This window comes from Phoenix dactylifera, chromosome 2, assembly GCF_009389715.1.
Source record: "Phoenix dactylifera cultivar Barhee BC4 chromosome 2, palm_55x_up_171113_PBpolish2nd_filt_p, whole genome shotgun sequence".
NCBI lineage: Eukaryota > Viridiplantae > Streptophyta > Magnoliopsida > Arecales > Arecaceae > Phoenix > Phoenix dactylifera.
The window spans coordinates 15,364,381-15,383,323 of record NC_052393.1 but is presented as its reverse complement, the minus strand read 5'-3'; the positions used below and the strand labels follow the sequence as shown (position 1 = coordinate 15,383,323).

Below are 18,943 nucleotides of genomic sequence, written 5' to 3'. Positions count from 1 at the left end.
GACATCTCTAACCGAATAAACTACCGCCGCCAACTTCGACCCAGCAGCAGTTAACCCCGTAATAACTCTCGTCGCCCCCGACGACTACCGGCAACCGCCCAAAACCCCAGTCGTCTTCAAGAATCGTCAAATCCTCCGCCGCCAGTTCGCCCCTGCCTCTGCGAGGATGTCATCCGAGAAGCCAGCGGCGGAGACGCCAGCCAGAGAGCAAGAGCAAGAGCTTCCCCTCGTCCTCATCCTCCTCCCGCTCCACCCCGTCTTCCACGACGTCCTCGCCCCCACATTCCGCTTCCTGAAGCCTTGGGAGTCCCCCTTTCCCCGGGACCAGTTCCTAGCCGTCCACGCCGACTCCATCGGGGTCCTCCTCTGCTCCGGCCCCACCCCCGTCAACGCCGAGCTTTTTTGCCTGCCTCCCCCGGCTGGAGCTTGTGGTGGCCTCCAGCGCCGGGTTCCACCACATCGACGTCGCGGATTGCCGGCGCAGGGGCATCGCCGTCACCAACGCCGGGAACGCCTTCACCGATAATGTTGCGGCCTACGCCGTGGGCCTCTTGATTGATGCTCTCCGGCAGATCTCTGCCTCCGATCGGTACGTGCGGCAAGGCCTCTGGCCGATCAAGGGGAATTATCTACCACGGTCGTAAGGTCACTTCTCCCCATTCTTCTCTTTCGTTCTCTCTCTCTCTGAAGATAAAAAAGTTGTTCAAAATGAAAGAACGTATTTTTTTTCTTCATATTTTTTGTTCTCACTTTCTTGCTCCTTCTTCTTTTTCTCTTTGAACAAAACGGTGGAACTATTGATGATGGTATCATTGCCCTATTACTATCCTCCTATATGTATATATGTGATGCGGCCAACTGCCAACCTCGCCTTGCTTTGCTCAGCCACCCACTCTACGCTGCCGGGCCCGCCCCTGACCCGGTCGGCGGGCCTTCCTGTTTCAAGTGCGGCGACCTCCTCCTCCTCAGTCCACCAACCGTATGTCTCGCCGAACCGTCGCGCCTGCTCAGCCATGGCGCCAACTGTGGAGCCCAGGGCCGCGCTACCGAGGCGGTGACGCTTATAGGCGGATACTGGAGGAGGAGCCGCCGGACGCAGTGACGATGGACTGAGGCAACAAGGAGGCCTCCCCTGGCGCCGGCAGTAGTCTGCGCCTCGTTGCACCAAGCCGTCAAACGTAATCGATCCTCCCTCGGACGTCGATCCCGCCGGGAAGCCACCGGGGCGGATCGCCGGAGGCGCGGCCGTGGGAAGGACCGAAGGAGCTGCACTCCAATAATCGCGTCGTCCTCTCCGCCCTCGTTTTGTTTCCGTCTGCACGCGTCGAAAGCAAGGATTGTGGTGTCGAATGATCACCACGTGGATCCACATGGACCAGTGGAACGTGGTTTGGCAACGGAAAATCCGCTAAAGGGTACGGATCCGAACACCGGTCACCCACTCGACGGTTCTCAGTATCAAACGTCATTGATGACGTCGTTCACGAGGAGTTCCTTTGACTCAATCATTGGTCATCTGGTACGTGATTGTCTTCCAGCTGTCCTGCTTTCGTTGGATACGCATGGAGATTTGACACTGTATGAATGTATACTGTATCATCTTCGGCCAAATCTACAAGCTAGAATATAACAGAGACCTGTAAACTTAAATGTTTGTCTTTTTTTTTTTAATTCCCACTTAATCTCCATTAGACAATAGTTAATTAAATATTATATCTGAAAATAATTATATCAGGGAAACATTATCAGCAGGTGTTGATAAATTACAAAACTATAATCCACATAACCTGTTTTTTTTTTCCTTTTTTTGTACTTAGAGCACTAAACATAATAGATGCTAATATCTTCGTACGTAGTATTGGTACAAACTGTTCATGCAGTAGAGCGGGCAGCCATGGCCTATCTTTCATGTAAAGAGCCTCTACAGAATGGACAATATATTAAAAAAAAAAAGAAAAAAAAAAGGAGATGAAACAATTTGACGAGTGTGGATGAAAGAAAGAAAACAGGAAAAACCATGATAATAGTGGCCTTTTTTCTCTTTTGGCTCTCTGTAAACATAGCTATTAATGCTGGAACTGGCATAAAGAAAGCGGATTGATCGGCAAATTCTTAGCGCTGCCGATAAACATATTAAGACCGGAACTCTGATTTTAATATTATATTATTGTTATTGTACAAATGCTGTACGAAGATGGGTTTCGCAATAGCTGCTTTGAGATCTATGCAGATAAAAAAAATAATTAAAATTTAGAGTGCTTTCAGAACTGTGCAATATGCAATCTAATAGTTAATGTTATGAAAGAATATCAATCATTCGTGCAAAGGAGGTGTTGAATTTGGTTTTGTATTGAAGTGCAGAATTTTTTTGCATCAGGTGTGACTCTTTTGAGGTTAGCCGAGTCCTTATTTGGGTTGATTTCTGAATTTTTGAGTAGCTGAAACTACGAAGAGAACCATGGAGTCTAGGGCTGACTCAAACACAAATCAGCGAAAGTTAGAAGCTCTAGAAAATAGCACCATACACATGAGCAGGACATTAGAAACCCTAATCAACACTTTGGCGGAAATAAAGAGGGATAGTACCTGAGCTCATATAAAGATGTGCTTGCCACTCCTATAGAGTGCCATCTGGTGTGCTAATTGTTTGTGCAATCACGAACAGAGAGAGAGAGGGAGAGAGAATGATTTAATTGTGTGCAACTTTGGGTTGGGCTTGGCTGGAACCCGAATAGCTCAATCGTTTTGCTGGATAAGATCATACTAATATTTATAGATTGAGATTGGATTTTAGACTTCAAGCAAGGCTCCCAGATTCAGCTAGGGTTAACCAAAAAATCAACGAAATCCAACCTAACCTGAAAATAAATAAGGTTATGTCTTATACTTTTAAATCTACTAAGTTATTGAATTGGAAGAGTGTATCGAAGTGAGATCTCAACAAACACAATACTAATTACTTAACAAAATGTCCAAAACTTTTTTTTTTCCTATATCAAATTATCAATAGATCCTGACATTCAGATTATCCAATCCAACCTAACCTAATACTAAGCCAATTTGTTTTGAACTTAGCCTAGAAAGAGATTGAGCTGATTTGGGTTGGAAAAGTCCCAACTAGAGTTTGGTTGGATGAGGGCGAGGTATTGGATATAAAGCATCAACATTTTAATGTCAAACTGTCATAGGGCTAGATATGGGCTCAAAGTCTGCATGATGCCCATTCAGTCCAAATGTTCATGCCCTTTTTCACTCATAGGAGATACTGCATATGAGTTTTCTGAGGTGCATCCTCAATATGCACACCTAAATAATTTGTATGGGCCTAAAAAGAATGTCAATGTCATCTTATTCTAGTTTATTTATGATAATTAAATATTTTGATATTCTTTTACTAGATTAAGATTTAGAACTACACATTCTAATCGGTTAAGTGAGAAATGAACACTTTATACATATTGTTACAAGTATAATCATTAATCAATAGGAAACAAGCAATTTATGTCACTCCTTAAGATTCATCAATTAAAAATTCTATAAACTTATGGTATGGAGTTTGATGTCATGGTATTTCGCAATCTTCCGTCCTGTAGAATATCAGGCCATAACAAGATTTCAAAAAAGCCAATACTTATTCCCATATAATAGGCCAACAATTGTTAGTTTACTTGCTTGGCACTTTTCTTCTAGGAGCTTTCTCTTGGAAGAGGCCTAAGATTTAAACTTAGTGGTGGCATTGGTTTTTTTAACAAAAGAAACCACACGATATGCCCTCTTTGAAACAAAAATAAACAATGATTTGCCTAGTTTAGTCATGGACTGCATTTTTTGTGACATTTCATAATGGTTGTTAATATATGAAATAATATAAGACATTATTTTTCTTCCGATGAATAATGAAAATATCAAATAAAGCAGCAAGGAAACCTGCGGTTTGAAAAATAAAAAAAAAAAGCACAAAATGATAACAATTATTTAAATACCCATTATGTATGCATATTATGCAGTAACAATCTTTAGAACAAAAATATTTGTCCTAACTCTGTAACATAAGTAATTACTTCTAACCGTAGACCGTACCAAATGCTACAACTTTAATTTCACCATCAGGGTTAAGTCTATTGCAAGAGCCACATGTTGCCTATAACCCTTATCAATCAAGAAGGGACATAAAAGGAGATGTATGTTAGATGCCTTCAATCTCCAATCCAAACAATTATGGCCTAATTGATGAAACAGAGGCAAATATTATCTAATTAGTATGGATTACCTAGCCTCTATTATTTAATTATTTTTTAATTATGGGACTGATAATTTTGTTAGTAAGAGTATCTGATTTTTAGGTTTATTTTTTAAAAAAAGTATTAAAAAAATATTGTAAAATAGAAAGTTCCTCTTATATTTCATTGGATTTTGTTCTTCCCATGCTTCAAAAAAAAAATTCTAAATTAACAACAATTCTAAAGCCGAACAAACTGTAACCCGAGTATCATGCCCCTTAACAAGCTCAAAAGAATATGCCGCAGATTCCAACATAGGACGTTATGCTCGATCAAAATTGCTGCGGCGGATTCCTTCACCCTTTAGGTCTTCCCTCGGGCGGTACAAAACGTCTAGTAATCTACCGGTCTCGACTCCCTAAGCCTTTTCGAGTTCATTGGGAAGCCCATCCGCTCCGCCGGCAAACGGTATGGCCGACGGCGGCGGCGGCGGCGGCGGAGGAGGAGCCTCCTTCTCCTTCTCGAAAGACACCGCTACTGGAGTCACCGGCGGTCAAGACAAGCTCCCCTCCTCCTCCTCCTCCGCCTCCTTGGATGGGGGCGCCTTTCTCCTCCGTCTCCTCCAAAAACCCCCTCAAACCCAACTCTCCGCCTCCCCTTTCTCTCTACCACCCAACCACGACCCCGCCGTCGCCGCCCTCGGCCCAAGCCGTCACTTCCTTCCCCCCGATTTCCGACCTCCACCGCCCTCCCACCCTCCCCCTCCGCCGCCGCCGGCGGGCCACTTCCCCGAACCCCACCTCTTCTCCCCTCCTCCCTTCTCCGTCCCCCCCGGGTTCCCCCCAGTCCTTTGGCCGCCGCACCCCGGCTTCCCTTCCCTCGGCGCCGATGCCGGGAGCTCCCACGGCCCCGGGAACCATCCCTTCTTCCGGATAGACCAAAGGTTAGGGCTTTCGGCTACTGGCGTCGGCCCTGTTGCTGCCGCCCCTCCAAGAGGCGATCTTTACAGAATTCCAGGGCACCCGCATCCAGATAGGGTTCTCGTGGATCAAATTGAGTCTGGCAGGAAGTTTTCCGGTCCTCAGGGGCCAGAAGGGAGGAGCGATTTAAGGCCACCACCGGGCTTTCAGAAGTTTCCAGTTGGTGGTGCTGCTGAATTGGACAGATCATTGGCCGACCAGAGCATTCCCAAAGTCAGCTCGGCGCAATGGAAGGCGCAGGCCGAGAGGTTACGTGGGCACTTTGAGCGGAACCACTTCCATGGAGAGAGAGGAAAAGATGCCCCGTTTCAGAGGCCACCACACAGGCCACAGGGATTGGGGCAATGGATCGCCACGCATGAGAGGCAAGATGGGGATCAAAAGGTGGGGAGGAGGGAGAGGAGTTGGAGTGACGAGAATCATGAGTCTCATTCTTACCCAGATGATGCAGCGGCACACGGAGAGTTTCGGCACGATGATCATAGGGGGTATAGCGATATTCCCCTCAAATCCCAGCTTAGAAATCGGCCTGTCAGCTCTAGCCGACCTATCAACAGCAATCGACGTCCTGGTGGAGAATCCGAGAAGGATGCAGATAATGAGGTTGATGATGGAGGGAAGAAAGCTAGAGGGCATAGGCTGGAAAGTTCAGATCAGAGTGAAATTGATGATATATCCTCTAGAAGGGATAATTGCAGGGAAGAGGATGTGTTAAACGAACAACTTATGGATTCTTTGGAGTTGAGGGATGATGCAGTGCTTAAGAATGCTATGACCCATGTCAGTACTTCACGGGGCAAGGTAAACCATTATTTCCTCAATATCCTCTGCACTTAGCTTTTCAAAGATGACATATTTTCTCTTTGAACCTTGTGTATCCTATGTAATATGTCTCTGAATATTTACGCGCCAATGCTTTTTAAAGATCACAAATTCTCTCTCTGAATCGTGTGTATCCTTTGTTATATGGCTCTGAATATTTATGAGCTTATTTAGTCTCTCTCTCCCCCCATCCAAATTGCTTCTTTATGATGTGCAAAAGCTGGTCAGTTAGCATGTCTTCTTGTGATTTTTTTGATGACCTAGAATAAAATTAATGCATTAACCATGTAGCCATGGAAGTGATTTTTGTTTATGTAGGTTTGTGTTGGCCTTCTTTCTCTTTGTTGCTGATTGTGTTGTCTATAATAAGCTGTAACCATCGAAATAAATTTGGAGAAGTACATCTTCAGTTTATGTGGGGTTCAGGTTATTCCAATTTATAAAATATAATTTTGATAGTTTCACTACAAAATTGAAAAAAAAATACGCATTAAATTCCTGCACATTACATTATACTTCAGAGTTATTTCTTTTCTTTTCTTTTCTGAATTTTTAACCATTTTGGTCTGATACTGTGAAACTAAGGCCAAACCGCCAATAACTGCTGAAAATGCTGATATCAAAACTCATTTGGCATGACTAAGACTGAAACCAAGTTCTTAATCAGCACGAGTAAATATATTTCTTGATTGTCTTGTGCATCATATAGTTGCTGTGATAGCTCATGATGATCCTGATGTTGATCTTGGTCTTGATCTGCCATACAACCACTTGTGGTTACAAGCACTGTTTTGTCCTTTTTCTAGACAAAGCACTTACTGTTTCAGTGACATGGAAACATGCAAATTTACAATAATAAACTTATTTACCGCAAATATAAATGTATATCAGATATAAAACTTTGTTTCACAGTTTCTGAATCTCGCCAGTTTGCAATTCTTTCACTCATTCATGTCATATATGATGCCCATGTCTGTCAATCATATTGAAAATTCCCAAATAATCCATTATTTTATAGGTATTAGGATACATTTCCATTCATTAACGGAGTATTCGTTAGACAATCTATATTAAAGTAATGACTTAACCCCATGTGTTTTATCAATTAACATGAGGCGTGCATAGCAATTGAGCATAACAAGGATATTTGTTTGACAATCTGTAGTTCATTGATAAAATGAGGAAGCAGAAAAACAGATTCACTTGACTATCAAAGAAAGCTAGGAATTTCACATGGATTACATTTATTGAGAATGCTATATGTTCCTTTTTTGAATAATGTAAGTTATGGTAAAACAAAACTACTTTCACTAACACATGGTTTGAGTAAATCATGTGAGCCACATTACCTAAAATCTCGATCTTTCTGGTATTGACTATAAGTTGATAGATTTTGAAATTTTTTTTACCTATTCATCATTATTTTCGTTTGTTGACTATTGAGCTTGTCATGTGCTTCCATATGAAAACAGTTGGACATCACATGGAATGTACTAAATGGAAGCCAAGTCATTCTTAGTATTAAATGTGGCTTGATGGGGTAGCAGTTAGATACTTCATTGGCTTAAATTTATGAATCATATACTTTATAAAGTATAGATGAATAGAAGGTGTTACAGTATAGATAACTTGGCTTCCATTTAGTACATTCCATGTGATGTCCAACTGTTTTCTAAAATATGATATATATTTTCAAATTTATTTAATTTGTTTAATTCATCGAATTTTTTTCCACTTTTTGCTTTTTTGTCTCAAAGTGTCCTAAATAAAATGAAACGCTGAAATATTTTTGGCTTGAGGCTACGTGAAAACATGCTCTTAAACCAAATACTTCAGTTCTCATAGATAATGGTTCTTAATGGGACAGTAAGACCAAAATTTAAATGTCCAACTATTACCCAGCTAAAAAAGGCTTGTACCTTAGGGGTGAAGAGTTGGGGAACATTAAATTTGAAATATGAGCTCTCCTGGAAATGATTTTTAATAAATGAACGGAAAATTGTGAGACATAATTATGAGGAATGTCCATAATTAATAAATATACAACTTCTCTTTATTTTATAAAAAAACATGTGTTGAGCCTTCAGTTTATCAAGACAATTTGATAAGATTGATAAAATGGGTTTCTTTTTTGATTCTAGACTGTGGTTCAATGTAAAAAATGATTTTGCATCATTTTTGCATCAGACTTGCAGGTCGGGCCTTCGAATTCTCAAAAATAGAGGGGAAACAAATGAAAGAAGAGCTTTAGACCATCCCAAATAGAAACATGAGTGTAAGGGATTATTAGGCATGGTTTAGAATTGGATAGTGCAATATAACATCATATTTTTACTTATAATATGTATAACCTACATTAAAATAATATGCATTGGCAGAGATTGGTAAGTGGTGGTGGAGACAAGCATGAGCAATTTGGCATCACTTACCCCTGTATAGTTCCAATAACCCACTCACTTGTTCGTATCATGAAGTTAATATGGTACTGGCACTTAAATCCATAAGAAATGTTGACTATGTAATTTACTTTATCATATAAGGTGATTCTTGACCAAGATAATGGGCTTTAAGACAGACTTGGCAATTTGACTGGTTGGGCCAAGTCTTGGCACATCTTTTCAAAAGTTTTGATATTCTAGGTCATTAGCCTAATGTTATCCCGAGATAGGCATTTCTATCATGGTGTGATACTGTGATTGCTGGATTTTATGCCCCCCACCTTTTTTTGTATGTGCGTGTGTGAACATTAGCAGGTAAGCAGGTAAAGAGTACATGTGTTGAGCTACTAAGGAAGTAATAACCCCTAAAGAGGCTAGAGCAAGACCTAATTGAAAATGAATCGAATTATTGATTGTGTCATAAAGACCCTTATGCCCACGTCCTAATCGACCCCCCGGAGGAATATGTGTTTCTAAAAGATCTTTGATACTGTGTCCAATTCCGAAGTTAGTTCTATACATATGCCCAGCAACGAGAAAAATAAATGCAATAGCTAAATGATGATGAGCAAAAAGGGTACTTGCGTTTATGGATGGGATCCCCTAAGAAGGGTTAGAATGGCAGTTCCAGCTCCAGGACTCGTCTCCTAGGGTACTTGGCACAACCCCATGCAAATGAGCAGCTGCTCCAATCTAGGATATAGGCTGATGTCCATGTTTGTTAATTATCAGGCTGAAGTTTAATAAAGAAAATAGATCTCTTTTCCTGTTGTAACTGCATTTCTAAAATCTGGTATTCCATTTCTAATATGATTTTCAGGATGTCAGGTCAGACACTTTTAGAGGACATTATGTATCAAGCCAGCGAGTGAGGATCCGAAGGAGAACACTGGAATGTCGCTGGGACATAGATGCACTGACACCTAGTTTCCTTTCAATTTTTGAATCTTTAGTACCTGCAGAGGAGGAAATAGCCAAGCAAAAGCAATTATTATTTTCACTGCAGAATTTGGTAAACAAAGAATGGCCCAATGCTCGGCTGTATCTTTATGGATCATGTGCCAATTCATTTGGGGTCTCAAATAGTGATATTGATGTCTGTTTTGCTATTGATGATACTGACAGAAACAAGCTTGATATTTTGTTAAAATTGGCAGATGTCTTGCAGTCTGGTAATCTTCAAAATGTGCAGGTAAATAAGAATGACATGTTCTTATCAGTTCTGCTAATACTTTCTATCTGTTAAATGACAATGTTCAACATTTTATGCTTAATATGTCTGTTTCACTGAGATTGAAATTTGTATAATAATTTCTTGTATCTGTTATTCTTCTTTTTTCTAATAGGTAAACATTGTGATAACAAAAGGGAAGAAATTCTATTGCTTATTTATAGTTTTGTCAAGCATAACTTATTCTCCAGGTGAATTGCAGTTAGGTCTTCAAGTGGGCTGAATTGACATTTCTGATTCAAAACTGAAATGGAAATGACCAGGTCCAATCTGAATCAAAGTTAACTAGTCAGGCTTGGATAAAAAAATTGACCTTTTCCAATTATGGATTGGATGTGGACCATATATGGCACGCTTTGTTGTGCCGGTACCGGGCACCATACCGGTTGCCCAGCGGCACGCGTCGGTACGGACCTACGCCGTGCCAGGCCTGTACCGACACAGGTGACCATGGGAGAGAGGAAAAGAGAGAATGAGCGGGGGAGGGAGGGAGGCCGACAGAGCGTGGCAGAGGTCGGCGGAGGGCCGGTGGAGGCCGGCTACTGCAGACACTAGTGTAGGTGGCAAAGGCCGCAGCCGGGCCTTTGTTTCGTTCGAAGTAGGAGTCCGGCCGTTAAAAAATTTTGCAATTTTTATAAGAAGTCGGCAAGCGGCCCGGCCGCGGCCTCAGCCACCTACACCAGCGCCGGCAGTAGCCAGCCTCCACTGGCCCTCTTTGCTAACCTCCTTCCCTCCCCTGCTCGTTCTCTTTTCTTCTCTTTCCTTCTCCTTCTCCCCCTCCGGCAGCCGCATCTTGGTTGCTTAGCCGGAATCATCCTGGTCCGCCATCGGTATGGCTCGGGATGCCCCGAAGCAGGCGGTTTGGGACGGTTTCGCTCCTGGTTTGGGACGGTTCTACCGACCTTGATATATGGCCTAAGCTAAAACAAAATCAGCCTTGAAGTAATATAATATGATTTTGCACCTACCTGATCCTCCTCAAATTTAAGAAAGTTAATCTCTTTGTGAGAACTTTTCTTTAATTAATCATCTATTTTTTGTTGTTAGTGATATCTTCGATGTGCTTGTTAATTAATCTTATGCTGATAGGTTGCTGATATGCTTATATCTTGTTATACACCCATATACCTGATTTTTTGATCCAGTGAAATCTGATCGGTAATGGGTTAGGCTTGGATTTGACTATTTGATTCTGATCTGATTTTAATAAATTAGGCTTGAATCATGGGAAAACTGGTTCTGGGCCTGACCCACTTTCAGTCCGAGTTGCAGCTGTCTCTTTTTAGATAATTTGCTGCTGCCTGGGGGTTTGTCCAATATTGGCTTTATATATCTACTTTCACCATATTTTCCTATTTAAGGCCATATCCTTTGTGCTAATATTTTAATGTTTACTTAGGTGTCCCATAATGTGCAACTTAAAAGGAAACAAATTATCTCATCTTGCAGTGGAGTCTCTGGTGCTTGTTACCTGTAATGCAACCACGTTATTCAGCTTATCTCTTTTTAATATATGCACAGCATTAGTTGTAACAAATCCAGCTCTAAAATCTTTAGGTTTACGCTAATCCATTTTACATCCTAAAATTTGCAATACTCGTTTAATGACTTCACACTCTCTTTTGTTGACTAGCCCAAACAAAACCATCAATTATTTCCATCGCATATAAATGATCCTTAAGTTTCAGGTTATGCTGCAATTACACTGTAGATAACAATCTAGGACATTGCTACTTCATCATTTTCTTATCAGAAGTGTTCTTACGACATCTTAATTTGATCATAACAGAGTAATGTATCAGAAGTATACACTCTAGGCTAACTATTACTATTCATCTGCTTAAATATTAAAAGCTAATACGTGACTTCTTGATTCTCTGATTCCACATCCTCAACCTGCGAGAGCTGATACTTGTCCGACTTTGAGAGTATACACTAGGTCTCTCATTTTCTCATTTAAGCACTAACATATACATATTCATACATATGTGCATGTGCATGCATATGTATGTATGTATATGTGCATATCTAAATATGTGTGCGGGCACGTGCGCGTGCGCTCAAACACACACACACACACAGGTCACAACTTCAAATACAATGCTTGACTTCACACTCGCCTTGAGGCTTCAACACTATATTTGCTTTAGATGCAAATTTCTGAATTATGGTTCCCCATCTTTTCATATAATTATTTTATTCTCGTTCATTGCTACTCTCTTGATACATATGAATAGTCTTTAAAGCTTGCACAACATTTCTATCACAGATTGCCTACTGCAGGGTCGAAGTGAAACTCTCTTTAAGGACTATAGTTCTTACACATATAATCTCTTCTTCCATGTAGAGACTAAAGAACATTTCATCTCTTTTAAAATTTGAGCCACTCATAAGATTACTGGATGCTTATTTTGTTTTTACACAAGTATCCGCTATCCTAAGTTGCAGGCTCATCACAAGAATTTGGGATGGTGGCTTCTGTCACAGCTCAACAATTTAGCCTAGAATATATGCTAATCCTCTTGTATGCCAATGTTCATATATTCATCTCCTGCATCTTTGTTGCAGTTCCCTTTGAAAGTATTCTTAGAATTAGTTTATCCATATCCATCAAAATTAGTTTTTAATTCTTTCTTCTAGCCGTGTACATGGTGTAAATCAAGTATGGTGCTTTTTTCTTCTTCTTCCTATTTTTTGTTTTTTTCTATAAATAAATATGGAAAGTTCATATTAAGAGGTGAAAGGAAGAATATGAGATCACTTATCAAGACTCAACATAATTCGGAAACTACTAATGGGAAACTGGCAATGACCCTGTGCCACAATGGTATAGTTACAGCCAAAAAAATTGCTCCACATGACACTATATTGCGTGTAAAATGAATGTGTTTTTTCCCTGACTAGAGTATATCTGATTCTGCTTTATCCCCTCTTGTAAAGGACAAAATTATGAGCCTCCCATAAAAGTAAGTTTTGTTACCCAAGTTTTTCAAATGTTCTTTTCTTGGTAATCCATTGTAAAACGCTAAGCACCCTCTGTAGTTAACCATTAAGTGGAAGTAGCTTTAGCCTCTCATAAATTGAATATTCTGTTACTTAACCCTTCTTGCTGCAATTTATTGATCATCATTGCTTGAGTCGCCCTCTTTTCATACATCTCCAAAGTGACTCACCGATGGTCCACAGCATGTGCATGGTCGTTGAAGGCTAACTTCATTCAGATTCCTATACAAGATGCGGAGTATGGTGTAACTTAAAATCTAAATTTCACTGACCTATTGCAGAACTTCTGAGCTACCCTGCTTGCCTGATAAACAACTAACAATGAGTCTTGGGGACTTCACAAGGAATCTAAATTTCACTGACCTATTGCAGAACTTCTGAGCTACCCTGCTTGTGTGATAAACAACTAACAATGAGTCTTGGGGACTTCCCAAGTAAAGGATTTCCATCTCTCTTGTATAATAAGTAAGAAATTCCTTCCAATATGACCAAGTAATTATTTATTTTTCCAATATGACCAAAAAGGCAAGAAATCAAAAAGTAAATCTCTTTTGATCTCCTTATGGAAACAGTAATTTTTCAATCCTTCATCAAACTTGAGCATAGTCTTAAAGGTTCCCATGTTTTACCATTTCCTTACTGAGGTGCTTGCTTTATGCGAGAGTGAAGACTTGCCAGAGCAATCTTTGTAGAGGAGCAATTTCTTAGATTAGAACATCAGAAAGAATCAGTTGTCCCTAGATTATGGCTGTGCTCTAAAGACCAGCAATCAAAACATCTGATTTAGGTTAATTTAATAAGTGCACTGAAGAAGATGATCCTTACTGATTTTCTTTTCTATAACAATAGCACCTTTTGGTATAGTGGCATATAATAAACTTTGACAGTGTTGTAGTAGGAATTACTCAAAATCCCATTTTATCCCTGTGTATACATAAGTGTCTGTGTGCGTGTGTGTACCAGTCAGGTAAATAATCTTTCTTTTTCCAAGGGGCATTGTTATTGAAATTTGTATTCTTTGGCTGGTAATGTTCCAGTCGGTCTTGTATTTATAAATTTCTGTTATAGAATCTTTATTCAATTGTAAAAGAAAACTAAGAGAAGTAATATGTGCTCGGTAGTAATGTAATTATGTGATTCGTACTGAATATAAGTTAGTGTGAATATTTTCTTTCACTCTTAATATAAGTTAGTGTAAGTATGTTCTGGAATATGTTGTGCTGATTTTTCACTTGAAATTGTTCATTTGATGCAGGCACTAACTCGTGCTAGGGTTCCTATAGTAAAGCTAATGGATCCAGTTACTGGACTTTCTTGTGATATATGCATCAATAATCTCTTAGCAGTTGTTAACACAAAGCTCCTGAAGGATTATTCACAAATAGATGGTAGACTAAGGCAGTTGGCTTTTATTGTGAAGCATTGGGCCAGATCCCGTCGCGTCAATGAAACATATCAAGGGACTCTTTCTAGTTACGCGTGAGTTCTGTTATATCTCATTCTTACAAATGATCTGCATTAGTAACTTGGGCATATAACATGTTGATTCTGGTTGTCTTTCCAGTTATGTGCTAATGTGCATTCACTTCTTGCAACTCCGCAAGCCTGCAATTCTTCCTTGTTTACAGGTATGTAGGGGTGGCTGTTGACAATCTTATGGAAGTATTTTTCAAATTTAGATTTTGCTATTTGTTACTGATATATTTTTTTTTCCATAATTAGATATTAATACCTTAACTCAATCTTATAATAATTTTGGCCTGTTATTCATTCGACCTCCATTATAGTTCTGTATAGTGTTTATTGTAGGCTAGCTTAATTGACCTTTTCGATGATGATATATTTAGATATTCTGTATCTAAGGCATTAATCAATATTGGCACAACAGTGTCTCAGTCAAGGTTCACAATCTCGGTATTAGACCCTCTACCAATACTATGGTGGTACAATGTCGGTACGCCCGATGCAGGTATCAGGTATTAATATTTGATATCATGATAAGCCCCCTTATTAGAGGCCTGGGATAGCAGTTCGGGGACTTGCATCCTTTGAAAGTACATTCTGATATTTTAGATGTCATCCAAACTTGTCCTTTTAGTGCGTATCAGAGACATGTTGGACCAACAAAATCCATTGCCTTTGTTCCAGATCAACTTTATAGGAAAAATCAAGTTTTACTTTCATTTGACATTTAATAAAATATCAATAGTAGTCATGCATCTGTGGAGGCACTTTGGTCTTGCAACAAAAGTTCTATCAACTAGGGCTTTTCATCCACTCAAATATGCAATTACAATTTCATCTTCATCTAGTTCTCAACCTATCAATATTTTAATCATCTCTTAAAATTGTCTATTTTAAGCATCCATTTTATCTTTCGGCTGTACAAATTGCTGAAAATGTTCATAATACATCACAAAGTTCTCTTAGTTCCTGATATTTTACTCATGTTTTAATCTACACTGTTCCAGCTAAGGATCACCGAACCGGTACCGGTAGGCATACCCGGACCGGTTCGATCCGATACCACTGGTTCGGCCTCCAAAAGCCCAAAAAAATTTGGCTTAGTTGGTACGGGCCAATACCGTTTTTTAACGCCGAACCTGACCGGTCAAAGACCGAACTGGTTCGGTACGGGCTGAACCAGCCGGTACATTCCTTGGTTCCAGTGCTACTCTCATTTCCTGTTGCATGAGGAAATGAATTTTGATTAACTCATTCGTTTTTTGATTTGGTGGATGAAATCTTGTTAACCTTGTAATGATAAATTCCACATTCTATCAAATTGTTTGATATCATAAATGCAGAATACTCCTTTTTTTTTGGGGGGGGGGGGGGGGGGGGGGGGGGGGGCAAACACTTACTCCAGAAGCTTGCTGATCTTAGTTTCTATTCTACTTCCCATACTTTTTTGAGAATTTGTTCAAGCGGGATTCCCTTCTAATGTATGCTGCCATCTATATGCCAGGCATTGGAGGCAACCTATGCTGTAACTGTAGATAATGTTGAATGTGCTTACTTTGACCAAGTCGAAAAACTGCATGATTTCAGTGCTCGGAATAAGGAAAGTATTGCACGGTTGCTTTGGGCATTTTTTCAGTACTGGGCATATCATCATGATTATACGAATGATGTTATATCTGTTCGAACAGGAAGCATCATTAGGTTAGTATCTTCAGCTATTTACACCAGCTTTTGAATATTGCAATACTGATTTGATTTTATTCTGATGCTTATGCAACTGCTTCTTTGTCTAGATTATAATATTTTTTTATGTTTAACTCATCTATATTTTGTGCATAGCCAGTCTCAAGCTGGATAAAGGACGCTTGTGATAGGTTGAGGCCAGCATAAAAACTGTTGTCACATCCTATGAACATGAATCTATTTACAAGATTGTTCTTCTTTTGTGAACTGTCATATGCTTTTTTTTCCCATGAAAGATACAAAGTGAGGTCATAGATGGATCTTTCTGTTTCTGCTTGGAGAAAAGAACAAGGCAGCAAAAATAGAGGCTGGCCACAGGAGAAGTTCCTGCGACCAACTTGCTTGGATTAGGCTGCTCCTCTGGTGGACCTATACTTTTTCGAAGTGATATTCTTGCTACCTGATTTTATAACCGATGACAATGAATATATCATTTGATGCTGTTTGGATTATATTTATGCCGTTGGTGGTGCTTATGGACTAAAATTTCACTAGCCTAGATGTCTAGGCTACCTTTAATAATCCCCAGGAGGCCACTTCTTTGTTCAATATCTCATTTGTCTAGGTTGCTTTAGGGCTGTCCTATTCCACCTGTAGTTGGGAATGCTAGTTATACCCTTTGTGCATAACACAGGTGCTCTTTCTTTACCCACATCTCCAACCCTGATCCATGGAACACTTCCTAGTGGGAGTAGACCCCCTTGCACTCTTTTTTTCAATAAGCACATCCCACCATAGAACCACTAGGACAAAGAGAATAAAGAAGCAAATAAATTGGTAGAATTTCATTGAATTTACTCCAAACAAATTGATATTAAAATTCACAATGGCCATTATGCCCCTTTTGGGCACCACATGAGCCAAATACTAATGCTTGTAACGGTTGTTTTTTTTATGATGATATGATTTGTACTTTGGAGTGATAAAATTTATTTTGTATGGATGATTTAAGAAAAGTCATTCTCTTCACGAGTCAAATTCTCAGTCATGTGATGGGATCAGATCTCGTTGTTGTGTTCATCGAAAAATCCTTTGCATGGGAACATGCATTCTGGATCTAGTCATTCATGGATTATTTATTTATTTAATAATTTTTTTAGGTTGATCTGCTGTTATATTTTGGGCATATGTATTATCATACAAAGATTATGTCTTTCAGAAGGATATGTAATTTTTTTGTAAAGCTATTACCTGACTCAGATTTGAGCATGCAGCTGTACTTTTAATGGCAACCACAACCTCAAAGAGTTTAGAGGATTTTTATTACTCTCATCAGTTTTATTTTATTTTTTCTTAATTTTTCTAAAATTTTTCTGTTCGTATTTCATTGTTGAGTTTTTTGTTTTGGGCACCAGTCAAATCTGGTTCATGGTGCAGAGCATGAATGAAACTCGATATCCATGTTGTTTGATGTATTCAACCCCTGCAACATCAACTTTTTTGTGTGTTATAAACAGTAATTATTAATTAACCATGGAACATGTCTTAGAATGCTTGTGAAATTCTTTTGTAACCTGAAGGATTTTTCTGGCAGCAAGCAAGCTAAGGATTGGACAAGGCGGATTGGAAATGATCGTCATCTAATATGCATAGAAGATCCCTTCGAGATTTCCCATGATCTCGGCCGTGTGGTTGACAAGTACAGCATTAAAATTCTGAGGGAAGAATTTGAACGAGCTGCAGATATTCTGCAATACGATCGGAACCCCAGTGTCACTCTCTTTGAGCCTTATGCACCGTGTTCAATGCAAAGTTCAAACCAGTAAGGTACCCTGAATAGGGATTTTAGCTGTAAATCCTCGCTGGTACATCCTTGTTCCTTTTGGAGGGGCAGTTTTCTTATAGCTCCTTTGTGCATGATATGCATTATAATAGTAAATCTATTTTCTGCTGTAAAGAAACTTCTAGTTCTGTAGATTATGCAACCTAATTATTGTCGAAACTGATCTGGTTTACATCTGAATCATAGCTGGCTTATGCATTTGTTTGAAGGACCCTTTTTTTTTCTGTTCCTCCATCGATTCGGTTCCATTTTCTTAGGAAAAGTGACTCCAACAATTGGAAACTGGACCTTGGAGGAGGAGAATTAATTGAAACAGAAACTAAAGTTTGTGATCTTGTCAACACATTTCACGTGGATTATGCCCATCTTGTATTACAGGTTTTCAGTATCAAAATGGGCAAGGTCGAACTTGTTGCTAGGGTTTATACTGAAGGAAGTTATTTGTTGTTACAAGACCTTATCTTTGATCTTTGACTAATATATAGCCTGTGCTTCATGCAGGCATTGGTGCCGTGGATTAGCTTTGTAGATATTTTAGGACAGTCTGGGACTCGAGTAGTATGGATAATTAAGATTATCTATTTGATTGCAGTGGTTGTTGAGATAAATTTTTATCCTAATTTTCTTTTTTAAACTTTTTTGATCATGCCGGAAGCATTTATGCTAACATACTGTAATCGAAGCTCGACGGATAAATGATTATTGCTAAAAGACAATATGTATAAATATAGTTAAATCATGTTGTATTTATTTAGTTTTGATAGTTGCGAGGGGAAAACTTCCAGGTACAAGAAGAGGAAAGAAAGAAAAGCCTACAAAAACGGACTCCCATTGAGTCAGCAGAGGATAAGAAGGAAGTCATCCGTCCAGACCGAGGGTGTACCGAAGATGACACCGAGTGAGGGTGCAACTTGGTTTCCTTCCCTCCAAACACGAGTAGCTCTCAAATCATCTCGAGAGCACTTCACTGATCTAATATTGGGGAGGTAAGGGTGACGAAGGGAGTCTGCCCCATTAATACATGACAAAACGGTAGTTGCATCACCTTTAAATGAATTTTGGTGGCTTCAAGCATGTGTCTTCATACCTATATATTCAGCAGTTAATTCAAAGTTGGTGACTGAAAGGATAGGGGCATAACTCCAGCTAAAAGGACTCCGGCATCATCCATCAAAATTTATCATGCTGTGTTCCAGACTTCCAGTTGTGGAGGCTCCCAGTGGTGATGCGAGAGCGAGAGAGAGAGAGAGAGAGAGAGA

At 39.7% G+C, this 18,943-nt stretch overlaps 1 protein-coding gene across 1 annotated transcript; it reads left to right on the top strand.

Annotated features, from left to right (window-relative positions):
• The first annotated feature begins 4,537 nt into the window (after window positions 1-4,537).
• LOC103708199 (UTP:RNA uridylyltransferase 1-like) lies at window positions 4,538-18,423 on the top strand. Its single transcript, XM_039123342.1, has 7 exons — window positions 4,538-6,001; window positions 9,281-9,652; window positions 13,950-14,173; window positions 14,259-14,322; window positions 15,663-15,859; window positions 17,436-17,668; window positions 18,186-18,423. Exons 1-6 carry the CDS (start codon window positions 4,691-4,693, stop codon window positions 17,665-17,667), a joined length of 2,400 nt encoding a protein of 799 aa, XP_038979270.1. The 5' UTR covers window positions 4,538-4,690; the 3' UTR covers window position 17,668; window positions 18,186-18,423.
• Window positions 18,424-18,943: the final 520 nt, after the last annotated feature.